Genomic DNA, 26,489 nt, shown 5'->3' with positions numbered 1-26,489 from the left:
AGTCAAGCTTCTGGTTAGGAAGCAACCTGCTCTATTCTCACTGTGGGAAACCGACAGGCCATTTCTCTAAAGCCTCCGTCACAGAGGGTAAGAGTTATATCCTCAGAGGGAGGGTGAAGGAAGGGATGAATGAAAGGAGGGAGAGAAAGGAGTTTGAACCGAGAAGGGATGAGGTAAAATGCTTAGAGGAGGGATGATGTGAAAGGTGAGCAGAGAGGATGTGGGGGAGGGATACAATGTGGATTGATATGAAGACAGAGTGGGAGAAACAGAAGGTAGAATGTGATGTTGGAGGTGAAGTGAGAGGGAAGAGAGGACAATGGGAAAAGTAGCTGTTAAACTGAGAGGGGGGGGAACCCAGAATGAGAGACCTGAGGGAACCAGAGAGAACATGTGTTTCACGTAGGACATTTTTATATCCTCATTTTTATTATAAACTCTTAAAGATTTAAAGAATTTTTTTCAGGCTCATTTCTGGTATTTCCTTCAGGTTTTTAAGCTGCACACACTGGCAGTTGTACACAGTTTGGACTCTCTTTACATGTTAAGTCACTGTGGATTATTTTTGGACTGTAGTATTAATACAAAATGTAAAGTCCCCACAATTTCCTGAGCCCAAATATTTTACACCAATACGACAGATGTTATCATTAAGTTTTAATTTTGTAACATATTTTGAATCACTTCACAAACGCGGATATTTAATAAAAAATAAAGAAGCTAGTTATAAATGCAAGATTTCATTCATTTCCAACATGTCTTTTTATGTAATTGTCTTTTGAATTCTATTTCCATTATCAATTATTTTAATGATTCTTGAATCTTGGTTTCTTTTTTCTATTCCTTTTTTAACCATGTAAGGCAATTTGTCACTTCGTTTCAAAGCAGCTTTTTTTCCCTGCACCACCAGAAACCAAAGCAAATTCCTTGTATGTGTAGCTGTAGCTGGCAATGAACTTAATTCTGATTCTGAAATCCTCCACCCAAAAAACGAAATCCGAAAGACACAGACCTTAACCAGTTCGAAGGGGAAGCGTTCGTGGAAGATGCGATTGATCCTGGCGCCTCCTGACAGCTCCGCGGTGTCGATCTGGTCCCCGGAGCCCTCGATACATTTATCAAAGTCAACAGAGAACTGCTGCACCATCCTGAGGAGAGGACAGAAATATTGTTCAGTCTTGTTTTCAGTTTTTATCTGATGTCTTCCTATGTGTGTACTCACTGCAGCAGAGCCTTGGTCTTGCGGGACGGGTCGTCAGGTCTGAAGTTCTTGTACTCCTCCACCTCCTTCTCTATGGACAGCAGCTGACTCTGCAGTTTGGCCCTCAGGGCCGGCAGGGTGTCCCGGATGTGGTTGGTCAGTTGCTGTGCAGGTCAAAGGTCAGAGTCAGAACCAGTGGTGGAAAGTAACTGAGTACATTCAGTAATGTGCTGCACAATTTTAAGGCACTTCAATTTTAGATATTTCCTTTTCATGTCACTATCTACATCTACGGCACCACATTTCTGAAGGCAATATTGTACAGTTTACTCGACTACTAGTACCTTAGTTACATTAAAGGTCGACTATTATACTGGTTTTCATCAATACATTATAGGTCTCAGATATATACAAAACATGTCTCTGAAGTGTTTGGCTCGAAATACCAAACAGATCATTGCAGGATCCCATAATCCCCTCTGTTTCAGCCCTGTTTCAAAAGTGCTGAGTCTCTGTCTTTTACTTTAGATGAAAATAAAGAGCCCCTCCCCACGCCCCTCTGCGAGATATTTGGTTAAAAAGAACACAATAAGCGCTTTCACACCAAGTACTTTGCCGTACTTAGTTCCCAGTACTTAGTCTCCGGAGTTGGGGACTGACTTCAGTAGAAGCCAGCTACTGAAGCCTTCCGAGTAAATCGCCAGAACGCCGACACCGCCTCATCTCCACCGCTCCCATGTTTTTTTTTGTGTTGCCATAAGTTAGTCTCTCTCCGTTGGTACGCTGGGCTAATGCTAATGCTAATAATGCTAATGCCAGCAAATACAATGGCGGCTTCACAAAACTTTTCTGAGTTTTACGGGGCGTGGTTTGCAAATCGGAAATCGCCCAGAACCTTTTTCTCCCGAGGAAACTAAAAAGGGGTGAAAAGGTTTGCAAAAAAAGTTCTAGTTCCAGATCTTTTTGGTGTGAACGCAAAATCCCAGGAACTATCGGAACTGTTCCTGGGAAAAGTACTCCGGTGTGAAAGCGCCTAATGGTGTTCCAGGAGGAGATTCAAGTGATAAGGTGGGCGGGGTTTTTGGTGCTTGGTTGGTGCTTGGTTGGTTTTTTGGCCAAAAAAACGTTATGACATCATAAAGTGGCCAAAATCTGATCATCTTATTTTCAGACAGGTTTTTATATACATGGATCAGGACAAAAAGTGAGAGAATCTTTTGTCCTGAAACTTCCAGAATCTCTTTCCACAGAGGGGACACATATTTATGTATAAAATATAGGAAAAGTTAATGTTGCATAATAGGTGACCTTTAAAATGACATTGCTTGAAAAAAAAAAGACTCATAATTTGATGTACAATCTGTCATGATTCAGTATAGATTCAATGGACGTTGAATAATCTGTTGCTGACACTCTCACTCTGTTTGACTTTTACACACCTGATTGAGGGTCTTCTGCAGGAAGGGCGTTCCCATGCGGTCGGCCAGGTGTCTGTATCCGGGGTGGGAGAGAAAGAATTTCCTCTCGGCGGCCATAGCAGCATTGATGTCCTTCTTACCATCTATGTCTTTCTGGCTCCTGTTCACCACCCCAATGTAACCTGGACACACAAGAGACATTTTACAATGCAGTCTGCAACGCTGAGAGATTTGCAAAAAAACAGATCCAACTCTTTTTATCACTTCCTGGAAATGTTGAAAGCAGACTGGAACAGATTCAATAGCTGCGGCCTGACTGGAAATTTAAATGGAAGATATTTCATATGTAGAAATTAAAGAGCCCGGCGCAATCCTAGTTTGCTCTAATGCGAGATTAAACTGCGTCGGATCAGTTAAACCAAAAAGGAACAGCTCATCCAGAACCAAACCGCTTAAAACTGTGTTTAATAATCTTTTAAAAACATTTTGGAGGACATTGGATTCAAGAAAAGAATAAAGTGATGGTATGATTAGAGGATAGGAAGGAAGGGAGGATGGATAAATGTCTCTATGTGTGTGTCCAAGTTTTAAAGACAGAAAGAATAAAAAGTGAGAGGAGAGTTCACGCGGATCCTATTTCACCTCCAGTTAAGTTTTCTCATGCATCACTCGCTCAAAGGCTGTTTCATGCTCTATAACAAATGCAACTGTGAGCCAGCAGCCTTGTAAAATGTGAACATCCAGATTAGACAGAGAGAGACGGGGAGCAAAAGAAAGAGTGGGGGGGGCATATAAAAAACAAAAGACATGGAAAATATTCCAAAGCACATGCCTGGGTCCTAACCAACTGCAAATGGAAAAGAAAAGTACCGCATCAGCACATAGCAATAAAGGGCAGCCCGCAAAACACACGCCAGCTCCAACATACACTGTTTTTCTCTTAACTGCTACTTTTTCCCTCTTCCACATTTCTCTCTCTGTCTTTTGATTTCTCACTCAGTAATGTTTTCATCATAACCTCCTCCTTACATCCATCTGCACTTTTTCTGTATTTTTTTTTAGGGTTTTGAGCATTTTTTTTGTAGGCCTTCCTTACTACCACAAGAGGGAAACAGAGTGTTTTTTTGTGAGGGCCCTAAAAAGAGAAGAAAAAAGTGTGTGTGTGTGTGTGTGTGTGTGTGTGTGTGTGTGTGTGTGTGTGTGTGTGTGTGTGTGTGTGTGTGTGTGTGTGTGTGTGTGTGTGTGTGTGTGTGTGTGTGTGTGTGTGTGTGTGTGTGTGTGTGTGTCTAAATGAATGATTCAGTGGCTGAACGTTTATTTAATGAATATTTCTGTCTGAAACGGATCTGTGGGTAACAGAAGATGCCAAAAAAAATCAATGGACTGAATTTGATTGGTCGGACTTTCCAAAAAAAGTTATGCGTGTGAAGTGTGTGTGCGCTCACCCCTCCTGAGTGGGAGATGCTTATTTTCCAGGATTTCCTTTGCGTCTGTCCCCTCGTCCATCAGGTCAAGCTTTGTGATCACACCAATGGTCCTCATACCTACACACACACACACACACACACACACACACACACACACACACACACACACACACACACACACACACACACACACACACACACACACACACACACACACACACACACACACACACACACACACACACACACACACACACACACACACACACACACACACACACACACACACACACGCGCACACACACACACACACACACACACACACACACACACACAGCTCAATTATAGCAAACCAAATCTGAAATTGGATCTAAAAGTTAAACTGAAAATAATTGGTATGCTGTAAATGCATGATGTGCACCAATAGTTGTTTAAGCATTAGCATATTTACACATTTCCTTAAGATAATGAAAAGATATCACAAGATAGAAATACTTACGATACTAAGTACAAGCAAAGGTCCTGCACAATAGGTGTTATGTAAGAAGTGTTTCTGGAGCGTTGTTTTTGAATGAATATTCTTATGAAAATTCAGCTTTTCTATGAAAATTAAAAGTATTTTTTTCAATAAATGACATGTCATGATTACAAATTAAGACGGCATTGTATCACTACAGTGGACAAGTTGGACACTTTTTGTTTACTCTTATACTAATAAAAAGCATTTATTTGAAATAAACTTTATTTGTAAAACACAGAAAAACAGAAAAAAAACACTTGTTTGCACATAGTGTAATCATGTGTGTGTGTGTGTGTGTGTGTGTGTGTGTGTGTGTGTGTGTGTGTGTGCGCGTGTGTGTGTGTGTGTGTGTGTGTGTGTGTGTGTGTGTGTGTGTGTGTGTGTGTGTGTGTGTGTGTGTGTGTGTGTGTGTGTGTGTGTGTGTGTGTGTGTGTGTGTGTGTGTGTGCATACACTCACCCTGAGGGTCGACCTCTTTGGCAATCTTTAAAGCGTCAGAATTGGCCAGATCAGAGTTGGCCGGGGAGACGGCCAGCATCAGGCAGTTGTCCTTGGTGACAAACTGCATCAGCATCTCTCTTATCTGCGCCTCGATGTCCACAGGCTGGTCGCCCACCGGCACTTTGGTCATCCCCGGCAGGTCCACCAGGGTCAGGTTCAGCACTGTGAGGGGAGAAGAGAACCGGACGAAGATAAGAGAACTACAAGAGCTTCTTCATATGCAGATTGTTGCCAAATAAAAAGCTTGATGGTACATAAATGATTGATGATCACACATGCAAGACAAGTCAGCCCAAATCTGTGAAGAAATAGAGTTGTGTGGTCTTGCACATCATTGAATCCTTTCTGGCAGCAGGTTCATGGAGTTTTATAAAAGGTTTTTCAGATAGACATTCCATTCACATTTTGATTTGTTATATTTGGGTGCTTTACCACCAGCAATTGTTTCCTCTAAAGATAAATATCTATTGTGGATCCTGAGTGCTGCTTGCAAGAAGGCCATCACCAGAATGTGGTTAAAACCAAGAAAACCTACTTTGGATGAGTGGGTTGACATGTTTTCACATTGACATGTTTATGATATTTTCAAGATGGAAAGGATAACCCTTGCTTTGAGATTGCTACAGGGAATTTTTTTGTCAAGATGGGAAAAATGGATAATATACAGTATGTTACATCAATACGACCATCATTTGTCTAGAAGGGATTTTTGTTTTTAGTATTTTTTTCTATGCCCCCCTTGTTTGAATAAGTTGCAGGTACACCCCCATAGCCTTGTTCGTGTTTATGTTCATACAGTATGCTATAGCATGTTTGAGGTCAATGAGGCCTGCCTCTGTATTATCCACAAATATGTATGTTTGATTTGTGATTTCACTGTTAACTACAGAAGGCTTACAGAGAATATTGCATTATCTATGACTGTATACATGTGAAAAGCTGAGTAAGAAAATAATTCAAAAAAAAAGAAATAGAGTTTTGCGTCTCTCACCATGAGGGGAGTAGACCCGCAGGTTGATGGGCACCGGGGAGATTCCCTTGTTGGCCCCTGTGATGCGGTCAGTCTCTGCCTCGATCTCCTGCCGCACCTCGTCAAAGTCTGTGAACTTTTTGCCCTTACAGTGGAGGAACTCAGCATATTCTGGAAGATATAGTCAAATAGGAGAAATCATTAAAAGTGCGATTGTAAAAAAGGAAAGGAGTGTTTGTGATTTCAGTGAGATTCAGTGAGAAAAACTCATTTTGATGCAAATTGCAGCAAATGGGACTGAGCTTTAGAATATGTTGCCTCTGTGAGCCTTGTCACAGTTTAAAATCTACTGGCAGACGATCATAAAGCAACCAAAAGCGTGTATTTAAATACAATGTGTATATTTTCTGATTTACTCTGTCTGAACAGGCTGAAAGGATAAGCTTATTAGCAGACCTTGCAACAATCTAATGAAGTGTAACCATGGTAACAGGAGGATGTTGCATTACTCTTAAGTTTGTAGAAATAAATGAAGAGGAAAAGATGCCAAAGGAAGTTTATCCCTTGAGAAGTGTGGAGGAGGAAGGCTTTTTTAAGTCCTGAGGCAAGAGTGGTTTGTGAGAAGGTTTGCAACAGTGTGAACTAAAAGCTAAATGTTTCTAAAACTGTTTTTCATTCAGGAAGAAAGGAATTAGTTTGCCATCCACATTTTCTAAAGTGTTTGTGAGTGAAGAAGGGGAAAGAGTTTAGTTTTTTTGCTTGATGCCCACAATATGCTGTCTTTAACCAAACTCCCACATAATTGAAGAGAACAGAAGATACTGGCACTATTCTTTTTTTTTTTCTCAATTACAATTTTTACAAAAGAAAGGCTTCAAAATAACTCATTATCAACTCATGGATAGCATCCATCCCTATATTTTGAAAGCCAGTTTCTCTCTAGTAGTCAGACGATAAAGACAAGAACCCTAATAGGAGTTTACTTTAAAATAAAAGTTATTTCAAATATTTTATTTAGAAGACCCTTTTATTCTCAAACCGAGGCAGGAACAAGTTGTCTATGGCCCACCCAGGAAAATACAAACACATACCCATGTATACACGATGAACACATCACTGACAGAACAAAGGTCCCTCAGATGTATTATGGGTTAGATGTTTTTACCTGTGGGGGAGGTCATGAGCTGCAGCACCAAAGGACGACGAGTCACAATGCCAGAACCACGGGGGAGGAAATCCCTGTAACACAGACAGAGGGGAAGATAGTCCGTTAAATAAAGAACAATACAAGAGACAACAATATGACTCACAACATGTCAGAAACTCAGCGGAACATGAGTCAGTGATAATGAATCAGCATCGTGAGGAAATGTGAGCAAAGTGCAGACCAGAAGTAAGTGTAAATGCGTGTTTGTGTGTGCAGCAGTGCAATGCTAAATAAAAACAAACACTCACACAACAGCTCTGGTCCCAACAGACTTAATGTCCTTTTTGGTGTTCTCCTATTTCATTGTACATCTAAACCAGAATGATAAAAAAAAGAAAAGGGGGCTATGGCAAGGGGCTGTAAGAGACATATACTGTAGTTTTCCATCTTATATTGTCAGCATGAGAGTATTTTAAAGTTTCTTTGAAATAAAACATACTTTGTTATCTGAGTGCCATGTCCACGAAATAGATGAGGCCTCTGTTTGGACCTGAAGCAAAGCCTGAGGCAGTTGTGATACATGAGTCATGAGCTGAACTGCTTTTGCTCTAAATGTGACCTAAACCAGAGAAAGGCTCTACTATTATTTGATGTTATTAGATCATTCTCTCTGAGTGTATATTGTAAATAAGTGTTAGTAATAATACATACATTGTACTCTAGCGTTAAAAGAATGCTTTGGTAAATGCTAAGAGTGACAGGAGAAGATCAAATTGTATGAAGCTGGAACCATAAGTGAGTTAGCTTAGCATAACCACCGTATACCAACTACTAGTAACACCAATTATACATACATTTTACAGTTATACCTGAAACGTTCCATTCAACTCTGCTGTCCGACTACCCTCACTGTACATTTCTGGTGTTTATTTATTCATACTTTGAGAGGGATCAACATACTGTATAAACAACATGTGAGTCTATTGGCAGTGATCAAATCAAAAATAGACTATAAAATCATTCAAATTCAAACAAGTCAAATGCTCAAGGTGACACAAGATTGCTTAAAGCCATCAAAGTTAACATTTCTGTGAGTGTTTTAATCAAAAGTTCTGCAGATGAGTCTTTCCTAATCCTTTCCCACCTGCGCTTTGATGGACAGGGGAAATTATGAAAAGACATCATAGCTAATGTTTGCCAATCCTCTACAGCTACTACACTGAACAACACAGCAGCCATGAGTTTCATTATGATGTCAGTGATTGTTGTTATAAAGAGGCTTGATACAACAAAGGAAACTCTGATGTGTGTGTGTCCATCTGCTGCTCTACCTGCCTGCCAGTGTAAGTAAGATTGTGTGTATTTGGAAACCCTTTAGAGAAGACAGATGGCTCTAACTGCAGGTCTTCTTCTCACTTTACTCCTTCTCATCCTCCCCTCAGAATGCCATCACAAAGATGCTCCAAAAAGAGAGGAGAAGCCACCAACAGAATCCGTTTTTCATGCAAACACACCCTGCTACAGTATGGGAAAGATTGTCTCTCTCTGTTTACTCATCTTTTACCTCATCCTTTACCTCCCCACCCCCCCCCCCTGCCACAGTGAAGTGAAGATGAAAACACTCACACTTAAATGACTGCCAAAAGCTCAGAGACAACCCACCTGCCCTACCCACAGATACACAGGAGAAGAATAAAAGAACAAATAAAAAAGGAGTAAACTGGTAAGTAAACTAAACTGATATTAATGATTTGTTGCCACAGGGGGAGAGAGGATAGACGACATAGAGAAGCTAAGGTCAAAACAACAAGCACTTACCTTTAAGTGCACACAGTACAGAAACAACATTTACCTACTTTGTCCATCTATAATATTGTAAATTATTCATACCATGACAACATAAACAGATATTTTGCCAATGTATTATCGTTTAGGTTATCATTTAATATATATGGGGGTATTTCTTTTTTCTTTTTTTTTAAATGAATGTGGTACACTATATTGATTTGTCAAATTTGAATTAATCAGATAAAACAAAAATGCACACTGCCTGGTTATTTGACCCATTAACAGTTTCTTAAAGGATTTTGAATAATCAATACTGTGGGTCGGGGGAGGTCACAGAAACGCTGAGCATCACTTTTAGAGAGTCATAGCCGAGCCCCAATCAGATTCATTTCATTGATTTCTTTTAGCGTCTTGTGTTACCCACAGATCAGTGTCAAACGGAGATATGTTTTGGAATAAACTTTCAGCCACTAATAAATCATTAATTCACTCATAGTTTGTCACAAACACACACACACACACACACACACACACACACACACACACACACACACACACACACACACACACACACACACACACACACACACACACACACACACACACACACACACACACACACACACACACACACACACACACGCTGGCTAGTGACTCATAACTTCTTTGTTTCAAACTGTACTTATTCAGTGATGTACAAACAACACCCACATAATGTGTGAACGTCACATGACCTTTTCTCTCAGTGCTTCACTTTTCATCAGTACAATGAGGCTCCATGTGCCAAAGAAATGTTCCATACATGTTTAATAAAAATGCTGAAGTCATGTCAGAAAAGTCATGAATGGCAAAATCTACCATTTCAAAAGAAAAATTAAATGCATACATAAATATAATATATCACACCATTTCCAGATTGGTTGGATGTTCTTGTGTTTTTTTTATGCTGTGATTTGCTTTAAAAGAAAACAATGGAATGGCCAATATGGGAGTGAGATGTGAAATCTAATCTTTCAAAATGATGCAACACAAACTCAACAAGCTGTATTGTTGGTCAGAATCAGAATCAGAAACGGGTTTATTGCCAGGTAGGATAACATACGAGGAATTTGACTTGATGTCATGGTGCATAAATCAAATATAAAACAAAGAATCTCCATATAAAGCAAAAAATCTTTAAGGACACTGTAATAAAATATAGTTAAATAGCAATAGAATAAAGCAGTAATTTACAGCTAAATGGAATGCAATGAGTTATAGAATATAAAATATGAAATAAGAATACGTGCAGTAAGCAGTAATTGAACATTGTGTGCACATAGAGTCTACGTTGTGTCTCATGTGCGTCACATCACTTCCAATTTCCAGACAATCCTGCTCGCGTGCAGCAATCACAGGCCATTTCCCTTCTTAGCGGTATTTGGGTTTTAGAAAGATGAGGCTGTTTTTTGATGATGGAAATACACACGCAAACACACACAGGCACACACAACCACACATAGTGCTGTCAGACACAGTAGAAGAAGGAGCCAATGATATGGCGTGTTGCTGGGTGGTGGTCATCCAGATTAGAGCAGAGCCAATGGGAGAGTGATTTGCAGCTGAACTATGGCCCAAACACAGATTAGTGGTAATCCTCTGGAGCAGTATCAGGACAAGTCTGTCATTCCCTGACTGATTTCCCTCTCACATGTGACAAATATAGTTTACATCAATGTTTTTATCAATACTTTAAGAGCTGTAACTTTTTTTGGTGTAGCAGTTTACTTCTTATATCCTGAAAAAGATCCTGCAAAAACTGATATTTATTTAAACATTTTTAAAGAAATAAAGCTTAGAATGACCTAATTATAGCTTCTCAGCAGCAAGGATTTGATGCTGATGATGATAACAAACTCTTTTAGTTTGAAGGGTCAGACAAAACAAGCACAACTGGGCTTTTTGCCACATTTAATGGCCATTTTCCACTATTTTCTTCCATTATAAAGATCAAACAATTGATCAATTATTTTTAAAAAACAGCAGATTAATCAATGATGAAAATAATTGCTGTTTGCATCCCTATTAGTATTGGACACAATGTTAAGAGACTGTTTAATCACTGTTCACAGTACAGGGTCATGTATTTGTTTAATGACTCATTTGTTTATTTTTAAGAACGAACCAGGAATTTTGAAATGCTGCTGGGTAGTTTATATAATCGCAGCATCATCATCTATAAATCATTAAAGTGCTCTTCTTCCCTGTGTTTCTATATCACTACCCCCTCCTTTTATTTGACAACAATGAAGACACTGTACTGTCCTCATCTTTCCTATGATGGAAGCTCCTATGATGCTTCCGGCCCTCTCTGTGTTATGTAACTCATGAAACCAGCTAAATATCATTAACTTAATCTCTGCGTGGGGGTTGGAATAGTGCTGGCAGGCAGCAGGGAGGGAAAAGTGTGTGTGTTGTAGTTTCATGTTTCTGCTTTGCGCTGGTGCCTGCAGTCTTCACTGATAAAAAAAAGTGCTTGACTAGGATCAGCTGCGCACCATGCAGCAGCAGCAGCAGCAGCAGCAGCAGCAGCAGCAGCAGCAGCAGCAGCAGCAGCAGCATCCAGGGTTTGAGTACATCCCAGGACAACGTCGTAAATTATGTGACTCATTTCTCCTTCGGCATGATACTGTCAGCTATTGACCCCACATCCCCTTAAGTAATTATTGCAAAAAAAGATTCATGCAGGGCTTACAACGAGAGTTACAACAACAAAAGGTTTCTGTAATCCAACATGCTGACAATAAACAGGGGTATCCTTAAGCTATCATGATCATATTATAATAGTAAACATGAAAAGCTATTCTAAGAGGAAAGTTCAGTTCTATGCTATGTTCAGTATTTGTTCTATTTACGGGTGAACGCAGCAGCTGCTTTTGGAAGAGCTCTCCTTGGTGCTGAAAAGTGCATTCAGGACCAAAATAAGAACATACACTATGCTTTTTTAGACCGTATTATAGGTGGATTTGTCGACTATTAACTTAATCAAATAACATAACCAAATGTGAAAAAGAAAAAAATTCAGCCCATTTTCATACTGAAACTTGTTTGTACACACTGCTTGATATAATGTAAGAGTTTAAATTAGGCATAGAAAACATTAATGTGCAAAATCAATTATCCTCTATAACCACACATCACCAAAAGACAGCTTGATTCAACTCGTATTTTAAGATACAATGTGCCTCTGTTCATGTAATAATGTTGAATTTAATCAAATGTCAACATGTCACCAAACGTCCTCACCTGCACACAGGTTTGCCCCAGCTGGCCCGGCCTGTGTCGGGCTCTGGAGAGCGGGAACATCTCGCTTTGTTTCTGATAATGAGACTCGTGGGAGGCTAACAGACTGTGTGACCGACCCAGGGTGGGAAACGGGTTGTGCTCAGTCTCAAAGCTGGAAAATGTCTTCTTAACTGTGGAATTACACGCAGGCATATGGGACAAAGGTAGAGGAGGACCGTTCAATGATGCTGAACCAGTGTGTTCAACATGGAACTGAAATGTATTAATGGCTAATTCAATTAAACTAAACTATTCTGATATGGATGTATTGTTTTATTGTCAAATGACAGGGTTTAACGACAAGCATTATTGTTAACAGCAACTGATTTTTCTTTTGTGTCATTATCTGTTCTATAACTAGCAGCTGCTGATTACATTATTTTACATTTGTTTTCCATTTTATAGACTAAAATGGTTATCTGTGTATAGGGGGAAAAAAATGAAACGGTAATGAAAATAATCACTGTGCAGCCTAAAAAGATATCTACTGCCCTAACACTTTTTTTTAATGTTCAAAACATGAAAATCTGCTTTTCATCCAAAAATAGAAGAAAAAGTGTTATCCCTAGATAACCAGCCAAACATGCCTAAACGTTATTGTGTAAAACAAGAAAGGAAAACAATAAAGCAATGAACTGAATAGTTTGTGAAGGCAGACTTTGATGTAAATTGCTCAAAAAGAGAGTGTCTGTATCCCTGTCAATTGAGTTTAATCTAGCTGCCTCTACTTTGGAGTGGAGCACTTTAATTTTCAGACAAAAACAAAGCGCTTAAACTGAATGAAGCAGACAAACCCTGAGAATGGGAAGTTGAACCGAGGTGATAAACAGAGAACTGAGCGATGAAAACAAAGAGAACAGAAAACTCTCTCTGAGGACAAATTATGAAAGCAGGATGAAAAACTGCTGAAGGACAGAGAAGAAACACTTAGCGTCCTCACATGCTCCCTCATACCTGCAATCCAGATTATAAGGAAACGTGTCATTGTGAACTAAGGAGCAGCGGTTTCTAACTCCTTTAAATCAATTCTCTAGTTGCTAGTGTGTCCGTAAAAGCCATATAACCTATGTATTATAATTTGCATGACGTGATAAAAGGAAACCCAAACAAGCTCTTATTCATATTCATATCATATTCCTTAATGTGTCTCTTGTATAGGTCTTCTATACTTTTGTATTGGTTGTCTTTGCTAACCGATAGCAGCAATATTAACGGTTAAGAGGGAGAACAATTAGCCTAATAGTAGCCAAAGATGATAGCTGGTTTGCTGGAAACATCCCATGAAATGACTGACTGAGAGGCATCTATGGAAGATAGAGATGGAGGGAAGAAAGAGTGTGGCAACTAAACACACAGTACAGCGTGTTGTAAGTGGGTGGTGGGTGAGGGAAGATAACGCAAACACAATGGGGGAGAAGGAGGATGGGAGGACCTGAGCCACGTCCCTGCAGCTGGACTAGGAGAGAGCATGCAATAACACAGACACACACTCTCTCTCTCTCTCTCTCACACACACACACACACACACACACACACACACACACACACACACACACACACACACACACACACACACACACACACACACACACACACACACACACACACACACACACACACACACACACACACACACACACACACACACACACACACACACACACACACACACACACACACACACACACAAACACACACACACACACACACACACACACACACATGCTGCATGACAGGATGCAGACTGCAGCTTTTACTGGCACACACAAACAAATCCGTTGACATCTTTATAAATGTCCTTGTAATAATATTTCAAATGTTTCCCTCTCTACCTTCTGTCATGATGCATCCCCGGTCCCTCGGGTAAAGCAGTGTAATTAGACTCAAGCTGTTTCCATGACTACAGCTGAGCCCCCTTAATGAGTATAAAGCGGAGCTTTTAACAGTAATTACTTAAAAGTAAAATCCTGTGTTTTTCATTGATTAACTGATATTTGAGCAAAACCTTTCAAAAATAGCTGTAAATATATAGTCAACATATATTCTACAAATGTAAACTTTGCTTTTTAAGTAGGCCTTTCACAATTATTATGGTACAAAGTATGGACATATAATCAATCATTTCTGACATTGCGATACTGCTTTGTTTTCACGTGCGTTTGTTTGAATGTCACCAAAATGTTAACCAACATGATGAAATAAGGTTATTGTTAACGTTAATCTATTGTTTCCTTGACTATAGTGCAATGCTACATTGGTGTAGTTATTTTTTTTTTATTCTAAAAATGGCCCCTTTTAAAAGCTGAGATGCAGGTAGCGTTAAGTGTGGATTACCCTGACATGTAAACAGTGGCAATGCCTCGCCTACTGAGCTGTTACAATGGGGATTAGCACTCTGGCCATCATCAGGGGAACTTTTAGAACCTACTGTGAAACCAATGTAAGAAAAGAAGGAACGTGAATATTGTGAGTTACTGCACAGATGGACTCTCTCCAATAGTTGAAATTACATTTTGTTCTTGTGATACTTAGGCCTTTTCAAAGTAGTGCTGAACTGGCTTGGAGCCAAAGAGTGACTACAGTCTGACCTTGCAGGAAATACTGCTGAATCACACACACACACACCCCCCCCCCCCCCACACACACACACACACACACACACACACACACACACACACACACACACACACACACACACACACACACACACACACACACACACACACACACACACACACACACACACACACACACACACACACACACACACACACACACACCACAAAAAATCTTCAGATCAAGTGAAACACAAGCATAGAGAGCTGACAACACTAAGGTAGTGACACCAATGTTGCTGCCTGCATTTAGTAAGCTTCACTTACAGCATAAGCACTGACAGACAGATGGATGAGCTGAGCTGCAACGGCTCAAAGCTCAGGTGGACTCTCTCTCTCTTTATATGCAAGGTCATACTGCAGCATAATAGATCAGATGTGTTCCCCTCATTTTGTTTTGCATCAGCAGCAGCTTTGACAGTGAGAAACCTCTACACACACAAACACACACACACACACACACACACACACACACACACACACACACACACACACACACACACACACACACACACACACACACACACACACACACACACACACACACACACACACACACACACACACACACACACACACACACACACACACACACACACACACACACACACACACACACACACACACACACACACACACACACACAGCAAGAAATGTGTTGCCTCTTGCCTGGTCCTGATTCGGACATCCAAATGGTAGCCCTGCCACAGAAAACAAACAACACATCCATCAAGCTGCCTGTAATTGTGTGTAGGAAGTCAGCGTAAAAGCTGCCCCTGTGACTGATGTCATAAGGTTTGTATTGATAAACATGTGCAAATGTGTGACATTTTGGACCAAGTTATAGAGTTTAGAAACCTACTTTGATGTTAAATGCAAAGTCATTTCAACAGCAATGTGTGGATCCCTGAATGCATCAGATGAACTTCATCAGGGATTTATGTCGGCCTTACAAAATAATCTCCTCGCCTTGGTGTGAAAGAGGGATACAACTGGTGAAAGGTGCCACCATGTAAACCTTTTAACCAAGGCTGGGAGGTGTGTTCAAAGCTGCCTCAGAGGGGGGGATGGGGACGGGGTTAAGTGTAAAAAAAAAAATGAAAGCGATTGCGTCCGCTTGTGTGATGCACCAACATGCATTTCCTGGAAAAGCTACTTACCTCCCGACGAAGTTCTCCAGCACCGAGCTCTTCCCTGCACTCTGGCCGCCCACCACAGCGATCTGCGGCAGGTCCAGGTCCGCGTTCTGCCCGATGGAGGAGAAGGCATCCTGCATGCGGTTCACCAGAGGAATCAAATCCTCCATCCCCTGGTTCCCCATCTTTGCGATGTAATGGGCAGTATATCTTCCTTGTCAGAGCAGGGAGGGATTAATCTCTTATTTTCCTCTTCGTCCCTCCTCGCCACCCTCGCGTATCAAGGGACTTTTTCCGCACACACCGGATCACTTTTCGGTTATCCCCCTCATTGATTGCAGCCCCTCGGTGTGTCAGATCACCTCAGCTATATGACTATCTCCGTCACCGAGCATGTACACTACTCCTCTCCACCGAGCGCAGCAGGGGGAAGGATGAGGACTCTGGAGAGATCCCTGCAGATCCCCATGCACACCGCTTGGTGGTGACACTGGTTTACTCTCACTGTAGTTTTCTGTCAAACTGTGCTGTTTACTGTAAAGGGATGTCTTGTTTTTCTTTTTCTCTAAAGTTAAATCTTGTTTGACTGTTTTTTGCAAGTTGAAGGTGGGACATGTTACGTATAGTTGCAATGTTTTTTGCCCAAACCGACTTATAGATCTGTTCATGGCGCTGAATCTGTTAGAATCCTGGACAGAGGCCAGGGGGCTACAACTTCTTATCTAATGTAAAAATAAAGAATGCAAATATGGTGTATGTACTAAAGTATGAATACCAAATAAATACAATTAAAAACATTTGTAAATGCAGGTATATAGTGTTTTTATATATGTGTACAACATAGCCTACAATCGACACAAACTATAGCCTACAATAATATTATCATATATACTTATACTATAATGTAGCCCATTGTTTACTGCTGTATATAATGTATATATGCAGTGTTTGTTTCAAAATGATTTATTTTCCATTTCCATAATTTCCAGTGGGTGCTAGTGTAAAATGATGTTCCACTTTTATGAATTCTTTACATTTAGATAGTGTTTCAAGTGTAAAATGCAAAAGCTTAAAAACGTATAAGAGATATTTAATTAAAGAGGCCACTGTGATTTTGGATGTAATCACTAACTTTTTAATTATAATCATAAATAGCTACATTATCTAAAGCTATTTTATGTGAGCATATAATTTCCAGCTCTCCAGACAGCCACCAGGGGGCGACACAGTGCTGTAACCTCACCACTCTGAAGACGGTTCGCTGCCTTATGCGAGTTGTACCGGGACTGAGAGAAAGAATTAAACTCTGCTATTATTTTAGTTGGATTATCAACAATACATCGCTGCTTTCCTCTGTGAGATGTAAGTCGTTACAACTGTTGCTATAGTAACATGTAGATAGTACCCCTGTAGCCGCTGTGTTTTTATCCGTAAGTTTGCTAGCTATTTTGAAGCTAAGCTAAGCTAAGCTAAGCTAAGCTAACTTGTTGTGTTCAGTCACTGTGCGGTGGCTAATGTCGCTAGCTTCGTTTGTTTTATAGCAGGTGTAGCCTGTACATTATTTTGTGTTCGTTATTGAATAACTTGTCGCTCTCTTCTAAAAAATCACGGTTCCCGTTATGATGTTAGCTAACAAGGTGAAGAAATTATAAATAAACCATGCAAACCAAAAAAAGAAAATTGTTGTTAGCTTACATGCTAGACTAGTGCTAGCTAGTTGTCATCTCGAAATATGAGAGCGATTCGCTGTCTCAGGAGGTGCGCACTGTTATTGAATGCGTCTGTACAACAAAGACAACGGGACAGATAATGACACAACTTTGTTCTCTCTCTCCATTCAGAGATACCTCCACTTGAGGGTTTTTAAAACAGTGTCACCTTTCCGCTGGTGGTCTTTACACTGTGTAACATCAACGGAGGACATTAAAGCCAGTTATGTTCAATCCGCACCACCACCAGCAGCAGCAGCAGCAACAACAGCAACAATTTCACCAGCACCTGCGGCAGCTACAACAACTTTTCCAGCAGCAGCCTCCACCTCCCCCTCCGCCACAGCCACCTCCTCGGCATCATGTCGCCCATCACCACCACCAGGCACAGCGGTAAGAGCGTTAACTCGAGCCCGGTGATTAGGCAGGGCCCTCCGGATGAGGTATGTGGGACTGGCGGTGGTGGCTGAGCCTTAAACCACAACACAAGCCCCACTGTGGGAAATATATATTTTAAATTAAATATATTTGTAAAGCCTGTCTATATACATGTATTTAAGTACAATTTTCTTGTACTTTACTTGAGTATTTCAATTTTTTGAAATGTCTTCAACCTACTACAATTATTACAAGAGATCAATAGTGTACTTTTATTCCACTACTTGTATTTCATATTTTTAGTTACTTTGCACATTTGGATTAATGATGTGAAATATAAACAACACTTAAATAAGACTTTAGTTACACCTGGATTAACATTCACAAGCTATTGTGCAGCATACAAAACATATCATATATTATTCTGAAATGGGCCTATCTGTATAATGAGTACTTTTGGTCATTTAAGTAGATCTTTATACTTTTGTGAGTAACTGTGAGTTAATGCAGGACCTGTAACAGAGTATTCCTAAACTCTTGTACTTTTACTTGAGTACAAGATCTGAATACTTCTCCCACCTCTGGTTATTTGTTGTTGGGGCATTTAATCCAGGGTAGGATATGTTATGTTTGTTATTATGTACATTTAGTAGATAGAAAATCAGCTATGCGATATTATTTCTATCAGTCCCAATCTTGCAGCACTGGCATACTTTTCTAAAAAGTTTGTTTGGTTATTGTGACCAACGAGAACTTCTAACTCCAACCAAATCACCATTGTCTTTCTGTATCAGGTATTAAGAGTTGGCAAAGGCTTGTTATCTGGCCTTCCCAAAGGTAGTGTTGATAAACTGCACATTATATAAAACACTTTTAATTGCAGGATTACTGGCAATTATTATCTTCACTTATGATAAAAACCATAAAATACGCTGTGGGCATTTGTCATGTACCTGTCGGCTTTTGTCACTCTTATCTTTAATCCTCGGGTCAGCTGGTCCCTTTTATTTTATTCTGAGGATGAGAAAAAGCATCGGCCATCATATTGTCCCTTCATACTCTATACTGTACCAGCTTTGTTAAATTTAATGACAAATACACATATGTTTTATAAAGCTGATTGTAAATTGCCTTGTAATTTCTGCTATAAAAAATATATAATAAAACCTGAAATAGAATCTGCGCCAGAGCTGATATAGAAACATCTTTGATAAAGGCTAATCCATATCTGAGCTGCGCCAGATTTACACACAACAATCATAAACATGAGAATGAACATTAGCAGCTTGTGTCCATGTTATATCTGATGTGTAAAATACGTTTCCAGGTTTGATGAATAATTTGAATAAAACATATATCTGGAAATGTACTTGAAATGATGCTTTATGTTTATTTACTCATGTGTATTTGTTGCGCAGATCCCTTCCTGGCGCTCAGCAGTCAGCCCCTCCTCCCAGGATGGTCAACATGTGCCAGGGATCCATGGCCCCCAATCCCATGCTGCAGGGGGCCCTACTGATGCAGCAGATGCAGGGTACACTTTGAATTCCAGTTAAAAGACAACTGGAAATCATAAAGGACAGGCACATTTTAGTTGGACATTTACACAGACAATGTGTTTAGAAGCGTTGGAAAACCAGCTTCCAAGGTGTTTAGATGTGTGTCTTTTCTAACGAATGCGTCTCTTTTCATGCTCGTTCAGGTAGCATGCGGGGCTTTGGGATGGCTGGACAGCAGTTCCGTCAGTTCTTCAGTGCCGGGTCCAGGAACTCTCTGCTCGGCCCGGTCCCCATGGGCATGGGCATGAAGTCCCCCATGATGGGTTACCCAGCTGCCCGACAGTACCACCAGCATGCTCGCTACTACAACAACAACAACAACAACACCCCCACCACAGCCTCTTCGTCCTTCTCTTCCTCCTCCTCCTCTTCCACCACTGCTGCAGTAATTACAAAAGCACCATTATGATTATGACATTATTGACAACTTTAATTTAGGTCTGACTTTAGACTAGTCAGAACAAGTAAACATCTGTTAATATAAGAGCTGATGCAGCAAGCCTCAAATAATGTGTTTATAACTTCAGCTAATGCTTTCATTGTAATGAAGTCATATTTGACAACAAATGCTGGTTATTTTGTATACTTTATTTGATATTGATAGTAGAGCTGAAATGATTAATCAATGGGTTTATGGTTAGAGAATTATTCTCCATTATTTTGTATATGTTATTTATTAAGTGATAGTAATTACATTGGTAGTTTTTGAGCATAAATACAAAACAATTAATAAGTTTCAGCTCAGAATGAAAATATTTACAGTTTTTTTTACGATGGTATACGAAATACCCATGGGTTTTGGACAGTTGATTGGACACAAAAGTGTATTTGAACAACATTACTCAATTCAAACACAATAATTTGTTGTCAGTGATTTGTGCTGTGAGACACCTTTGTTTCATAGCTGCAATGTTATCTCAGACTTTGTTGTATATTTGTGATCCTATCGTGGTCTCTCTTGTGCAGGACGCTGCAGCGCGTCAGCCTGACAGGAAGAGGGACAGCGAGCAGATGGCCTCAGGGAGCACAGACGACCAACCAGCAGCTAGCAGTACCAATGAAGCCGGGGACAAGACTGAAACAGGTAGAGCTGCAAATCACCAGCACTGAAACATAATTAAAGGTCCCATGACATGGCCATTTCTACTGATCATAATTCCATTGTGGAGCTCTACTAGAATAGATTTACATTGTTCAATGTTCCAAACTCACATTGGTTTTCTCATACAGCATCTCTGTATAGTATGTGTATTCACTCTCTGTCCTAAACGCCTTGTTGGAGCTCCTGCCCCCCCCCCCTCCCTATGAGCCCACTGTGCTCTGATTGGTCAGCTCGCCCACTCTGTTCTGATGAGTCCACCACCGTTACAGCAGAACATCAGTGATTATGTGTCACAATGGCGTTAGCAACCAGAAAAGGACACCAGTAAGGACAAACAGATGAGAATGCTGCGTGGGGTCTGGGTGCCGTGTTGGCGGGATGTTGCGCGGCTCGCTGCTCTGAGGAGGGGACAGTGTGAGCTCTATTATTGGTGTCATTTCCTGGTTGCTGCGTGGAGTCTGCGAGACATCGCGAATGGATGCGGAAAGGGGGGGGTGCTGACGGGGCTGCAGCACCCCCAGCTGCGAGGCTCCACTAGCACCCGCACCCCCAAACGTGGCGCCCAGTCCACGGATTGGTCCATTTTGGTATGGTCACGTCACTGTACCCAGGAAGAAAAAGAGAAAATGTCCAACGAGGCGTTCTGGGGCAGCATAGACTGGTCTTCTCTGTGTTAGAGTTTCACTCGCTACAGGGTGTACTTTGAGGGTTTGTGACTGCAGACCGTTTACATGCAGAAAAACCTTCATAACACACAAGGGGACGGGTAATAACCAGAAAAACATGACATGGGACCTTTTAAGGTTTAAGGTGATGTGTGTGTTAAATGTCATGTGTGACTTTAAAGACTTTAATGGTAAGCATTTGATTGTAGAATCATTTGTTTGTATAGAAAATGTTCTTTGTGATTGTTTCCAACTTAGTTTTTTGTCTTTTCCACGCACAGATGGTGCCGTGGGTGGAGTGGATGAACCAACGCAGTCGTCTGAGGAGCAACTTGAAGAACCTGAAGTCAAGAAGCAGAGGACAGATGGGTATGGAAAAGGTTTTTTATTGCCATGGCTCCTACAGCCACTGTGAAAATCTTTTCATCCCAAGTGTTAATGTCCTATCCATGGAGGCAGCAAGAATACCCAGCCGAAATATGGATCATGGAAGGACTTTACACCAACCTAAGGATTTGTTATTTGTTCCTTCGCTAAATCTTGTTATTTTCACTGCAGGTCAGAGAACCCCAAGGAGCACTGTGGTGTTGAGACGATCACCATCGCAGATACAGATGGGGATCTTCTATGTTCAGATACTAACAGCAACACAGAGGACAGCCAGCCTGGAGGTAAAACCCCCAGAAGCATTGAGTAGATGGTTAAATACTCTACTTTTATTTAACTGAGCAGTCATTTCATGTTAATGTAGTTTAGGTCAGTTGAGATGATAACTTCGATTTTTGCTTTTTTACCCCCTTTTCCCAGACTGCATCCTTATGGAGGAAGGAGGCTCCCCTGGGGGGTCGGATGTTGTTGAGGCACTGGAGGAGAGCAGAGCTACTGAGGTGAGGAGTCTTTATTTGGCATAGTCGGGTCATAGACAAAGTCATTTGAACGCTAAATAATCTATTTTGAATTAGCTAAATCACTATTGCAAACGCTAGGTGGGTCATGTGGTGCTCAATGCTGACTACCACTATCTGATGACCTCCTGTTTATCGCCTCAGTTACATAAATACTTTGGGACACTGGGTATAGTTCTGGTTTGAACCTCTCTGTAGGAGCACAGCCATTTGTCAGCTACGTCCCCATCGGGCAGGCTGAGTGAAGAGGACCAGCAGGGGGATTCCCTCTCAGAGGGGAAAGACGCCTCTTTAGCTTCAGCAGACAACCAGGAGGAAGAGGAGGGTGTAGCGGATGGCACCAATAAGTTCTACTGCTACCTCTGCAGCATTACCTGCCACAACCAGCAAGTATGTTGAATGGACGCACACATTCACATACATAGGCCTTGGTTATCTAGTCTGAAAGGTTGCGGGAAACGTATAATGTATGTCATCTCATAAACTATTATCTTCTAATGTTATTGTCTTTTTTTTCAGAACTTCAAGAGTCATATGAACAGTGTTTCGCACCAGCAGAGGATGATGGAGATCCAACACATGAGCAATGCCTGCCTGGTCACCCTGATGCCACGAGTGCACGAGTCCCTACAGGAAGCAATTAAAGACGGGTCAGTTTAAAGCATTTGTTTTGTGCCAAGTCAAAAGATAAGAGAGACAAGTCAGCACCTTTTTGATTGTCTCCTTCAACGGGGTCTTTTTCCTAGCTTGTCATTTTCATGAATAGATTTATGAATATTGTTTGTCTTTTATTTTCTGCAGAGAGAAGAAGTCTGACTTGAAGCATTGGTGTGCCACCTGTCACACCCACTTCACCAGTAGCCTCACAGAGCACCGTCGCACCGAGGAACACAAAGTAAACCTGCTTACGTTATAGATGAGCACATCTCTTTATCAAAATGGTTTCAAATGTAAAGAATCATTAATGTCCTGTTGTCCCTTCATCTCTCCTCAGCTTGCCAGCAGAGCCGTCATCTCCTCCTGCACTGTCTGCAAGAAACGTTTCAAGACCTCCCAGATTTTCGTGGAGCACTTGCGGTCTCAGGACCACAGACGGAAAGTGGAGGAGGTATCTGTGTTTTATAATGATTTCAAAACGTTTTAACAACAAGCTCCCAGATTGAAATATTAATGCTGTACTCGCTACTGTTCACTAGCTCCAGGAACAGGAGGGCTGCAAGGCCTTAGGCAAGCTGACGGAGCTGGACACAGAGGGCTTCTCATTGGAGGAGGTGGAGGGCGAGGAGGAGGAGGTGGAGGAGGAGGAGGAAGAGGATAAACAGATGAACGAACAGGTGATTTTCTTTGATGTTTTTCTTGTTTTCAATTCGGATCACATTCTCTTAGGGTCTAAAATTACACTATTAGGACCCTGTAGTTTGTTAAACTATACTTGTTTACTGTGACAGGATGACTGTTCCTCCGTTAAAGAAGTGACTCTGAAGGACATGGCCAGTGACGAGCAGTATGACGCTGACACAGTCTATGGTGAGTCCTTTGAAGTGACCTTTGTATGCGTTATTGTTTGGATTTACCGATAACATTCAGGCGATGTTAATTATTTGGTTTCTTTTGCTGCAGGTTCCAGTTTTTTTGTTCCAGTCGCAGGTTTTATCTGCAGACTCTGCAACACGTTCTACCACTTTGAATCCTCTGCCCTGCACACCCACTGCAAATCAATGAAGCACTTTGAGAAGCTCAAGGTTGGCCTTTCCATTCTTTTACTCACCTTGTTTTTTTCCTCCACTAAAAAAGAGTATAACTGATTATCTCTGGCACAAACTATTGTTGATCTACTTGTTTCTACTAACTATAGTATTCGTGTTTGTGGTTATTTGTGTGAATAGTTTTGTGTCACAGATTGTTGAACGGCAACTTCAATCCCAGTATTTCTTAGAGGGTTTACTGCATGTAAAAAGATGTGCATTAACGTGTGTTTACCTTGGAGAATGTCCCTCTGTATTTGTAACATATATTCATGCTTCGTCTTCTCAGAGGTACCGAGATTTGAAGAGCGACGCTGTTGAATCTTCCAGAGAGTGTCTCCCCGCTGCAGACAGCCTCAGGCCTCCTGTGACCGAGACCCCCACAGTCTGTTCTGAGGAATCCTCCCCCTCTGAGGAAAACTCTGTTTTACTGACCAATCCAGAAACCCAGCAACAGGAGGAGGAAGAAGCAGAACCAACCTCACAGGACTTTGTCAGCACCTCAGCCACCAATACTGACAGCACAGACCAAGAGCTCCGCCTCCAACTGAAAGAAGCAGAGACAACGAAAGAAGAAGAGACAACGAAAGAAGAAGAGACAACGAATGAAGAAGAGACAACGAATGAAGAAGAGACAAAGACATCCCAGGACTCTGTAGATATGGAGGGCCCAGCTGAGCCTCCTGCTGCCAGCGGAGAGGAGCCAGATGCTATTAAAGAAGAAGAGGAGGAGGAAGAGGAGGAGGAGGAAGAGAAGGAGGTTCCTGCTGTCCCAGGGAAGAAGAAGGCAAAAGCTAAACCCAAACGCAAGTCGGGGAGGGCCATAAACAGACGCTGAGTCAGAGAGGAGGTGGGGAAAGAGTGGAACCTGGCAGAAATGTAAGCTGATACTGACCGGATGTGTCCGTATGTGATGAGGTGCTTTCATGAAACTGAGACCAAGGTGTGAGCAGCCCCGCTTCTCTCCATGTCAGAAAGTCTGAATTTACCACACACATGTAGGAAGATTGATAATACATCATGGTGGAACATGACTTCCCATGTGATGCTTTCCCAGGGTGGGAAATTAACACCTGACAGCTATAGCATACATGTTAAACCAGTGGGTCCAAATGTTGGCTCCCGGTTAAAGAATGATGTTGCATCATCTCTAGCCTCACCACTACATTACAGCAATACACATTAGGTCATTGTAGATCGGATCAAACTGTTTTCCTTATAAAGAGAAGCTTCTTATATTGAAAGAAAACCATCAATTTGATACACATTCTGTCCCAATTTCTTCCTTCATACTAAAATCAAAGCATTTTTCGGCATGTTTATTGCAATGTGTAGTTAACTCAAAAAGTCACTTGCACACAGGTGGTAAAAAAAAAAAAAAGACGCTTTGTGAACCCCCCAAGTAAACTAAAAGTGTATTTAAGTTGTAGTAACTTTAGCGGTCCCTTAATTTCATCTCGCTCAATCATCAGGTACAAATCATATCTTGTGTAAAATGTTATTTATGACCATTTATCATATGTCTTCAGCTGAAGTACAACCACACAGAGCCACAAGTGAACTATACTGCAAATAATTGACTGTTAACAAGTAGAATGGGATTGAGACACTGATAAAAACGTATATACAGTTTTTTAATTTAAAGTATTACATGCATTTCCCAAACAAGGAGATCTGCATTTGACATCTGCTTAAAAGAGCAATGACCCCATCTTTCAGACTTATTTATTAAAATCTCTGTAATTGCTTATTATCCCTAAATGAAGAGCTTCTAGGCTTTTTATAATTATGCTGCATTCAATAAACCAAATAGGCTGGTAGTTCCTCCAAAAAGTTAATTTCCCACCCTGCTGTGCTCAAAGATCAGGATATTGTTTTTACTCATTAAGCTAGCTAGAAGAGTGATTGTTATTTTTAACATAACGTACAAGTGGAGACATGTTCAACAATGGCACATGCTTATAGAGAGCTGAAAGGAGAATGTAAGCAATGTAAGTGTTTGAGCGAATAACGTCTTTTGTTTTTCAAACTAAAGTGTTAAACAGGGTACTTTTAGATGGAGTGTTGAGACATGTTGAACCTCGAATCTGATCAAAGCTTTGTTCAGGGCATTTTAGTATCGTTTTTGGGGGGGCAGGGGGTCCAGTTTATTTCATGTTATTTTTTTCATAATAAAGTGTTTAAAATGTTTGGGATTCAACAGGCTCTAAACTAAGAATCCACACAAAAGTCTGCACTATCTGTTCATTTGGATATTTGAAAGCTCGTCGGTTTAGACATGTATATGCTGCTGGGTATTAAAGATTGACCCACAAATCAGTCTTCTAACTCATAATTCATAATGATAAAAGCGTAGAATGGATAGTAAAGTGTGCCTGCA

The 26,489-nt window shown here is 40.9% G+C and overlaps 2 protein-coding genes across 7 annotated transcripts in view; one reads left to right on the top strand and one right to left on the bottom strand.

Annotated features, from left to right (window-relative positions):
- Positions 1-17,154, bottom strand: part of dnm1a (dynamin 1a) — a 54,433-nt gene extending 37,279 nt beyond the window's left edge. For all 6 annotated transcript variants that reach the window (XM_079656691.1, XM_079656689.1, XM_079656692.1 and 3 more), the window contains exons 1-8: positions 16,071-17,154; positions 7,202-7,275; positions 6,058-6,207; positions 5,025-5,228; positions 4,065-4,163; positions 2,641-2,801; positions 1,223-1,365; positions 1,013-1,148 (exon numbers count right to left, since the gene is read on the bottom strand). In XM_079656691.1, coding sequence (XP_079512817.1) covers positions 1,013-1,148; positions 1,223-1,365; positions 2,641-2,801; positions 4,065-4,163; positions 5,025-5,228; positions 6,058-6,207; positions 7,202-7,275; positions 16,071-16,231 — 1,128 coding nt within the window. In that variant the 5' untranslated portion in view covers positions 16,232-17,154. The remainder of the gene's footprint in view (positions 1-1,012; positions 1,149-1,222; positions 1,366-2,640; positions 2,802-4,064; positions 4,164-5,024; positions 5,229-6,057; positions 6,208-7,201; positions 7,276-16,070) is intronic.
- Positions 17,155-17,259: 105 nt separating this feature from the next.
- ciz1a (cdkn1a interacting zinc finger protein 1a) lies at positions 17,260-25,522 on the top strand. The gene is made up of 16 exons (XM_079656695.1): positions 17,260-17,408; positions 17,888-18,148; positions 19,552-19,667; positions 19,836-20,077; positions 20,659-20,776; positions 21,741-21,828; positions 22,018-22,130; positions 22,267-22,346; positions 22,563-22,754; positions 22,884-23,014; positions 23,166-23,259; positions 23,359-23,472; positions 23,561-23,698; positions 23,813-23,891; positions 23,985-24,106; positions 24,399-25,522. Exons 2-16 carry the CDS (start codon positions 17,982-17,984, stop codon positions 24,945-24,947), a joined length of 2,343 nt encoding a protein of 780 aa, XP_079512821.1. The 5' UTR covers positions 17,260-17,408; positions 17,888-17,981; the 3' UTR covers positions 24,948-25,522.
- The last annotated feature ends 967 nt before the right edge of the window (positions 25,523-26,489 follow it).

The sequence above is a fragment of the Notothenia rossii genome, assembly GCF_949606895.1.
Source record: "Notothenia rossii genome assembly, chromosome: 11".
Lineage (NCBI taxonomy): Eukaryota > Metazoa > Chordata > Actinopteri > Perciformes > Nototheniidae > Notothenia > Notothenia rossii.
Note: the sequence above shows the minus strand (reverse complement) of the source record. Positions and strands in the feature narration are given on the sequence as shown.

Coding starts and splice junctions, on each gene's coding strand:
- ciz1a (XM_079656695.1), top strand. CDS start 17,982: ATGTTCAATCCGCACCACCACCAGCAGCAGCAGCAGCAACAACAGCAA. Junction 22,131..22,266: donor AGAGGACAGCCAGCCTGGAG/GTAAAACCCCCA, acceptor CCCTTTTCCCAG/ACTGCATCCTTATGGAGGAA. Junction 23,699..23,812: donor ATAAACAGATGAACGAACAG/GTGATTTTCTTT, acceptor TTACTGTGACAG/GATGACTGTTCCTCCGTTAA.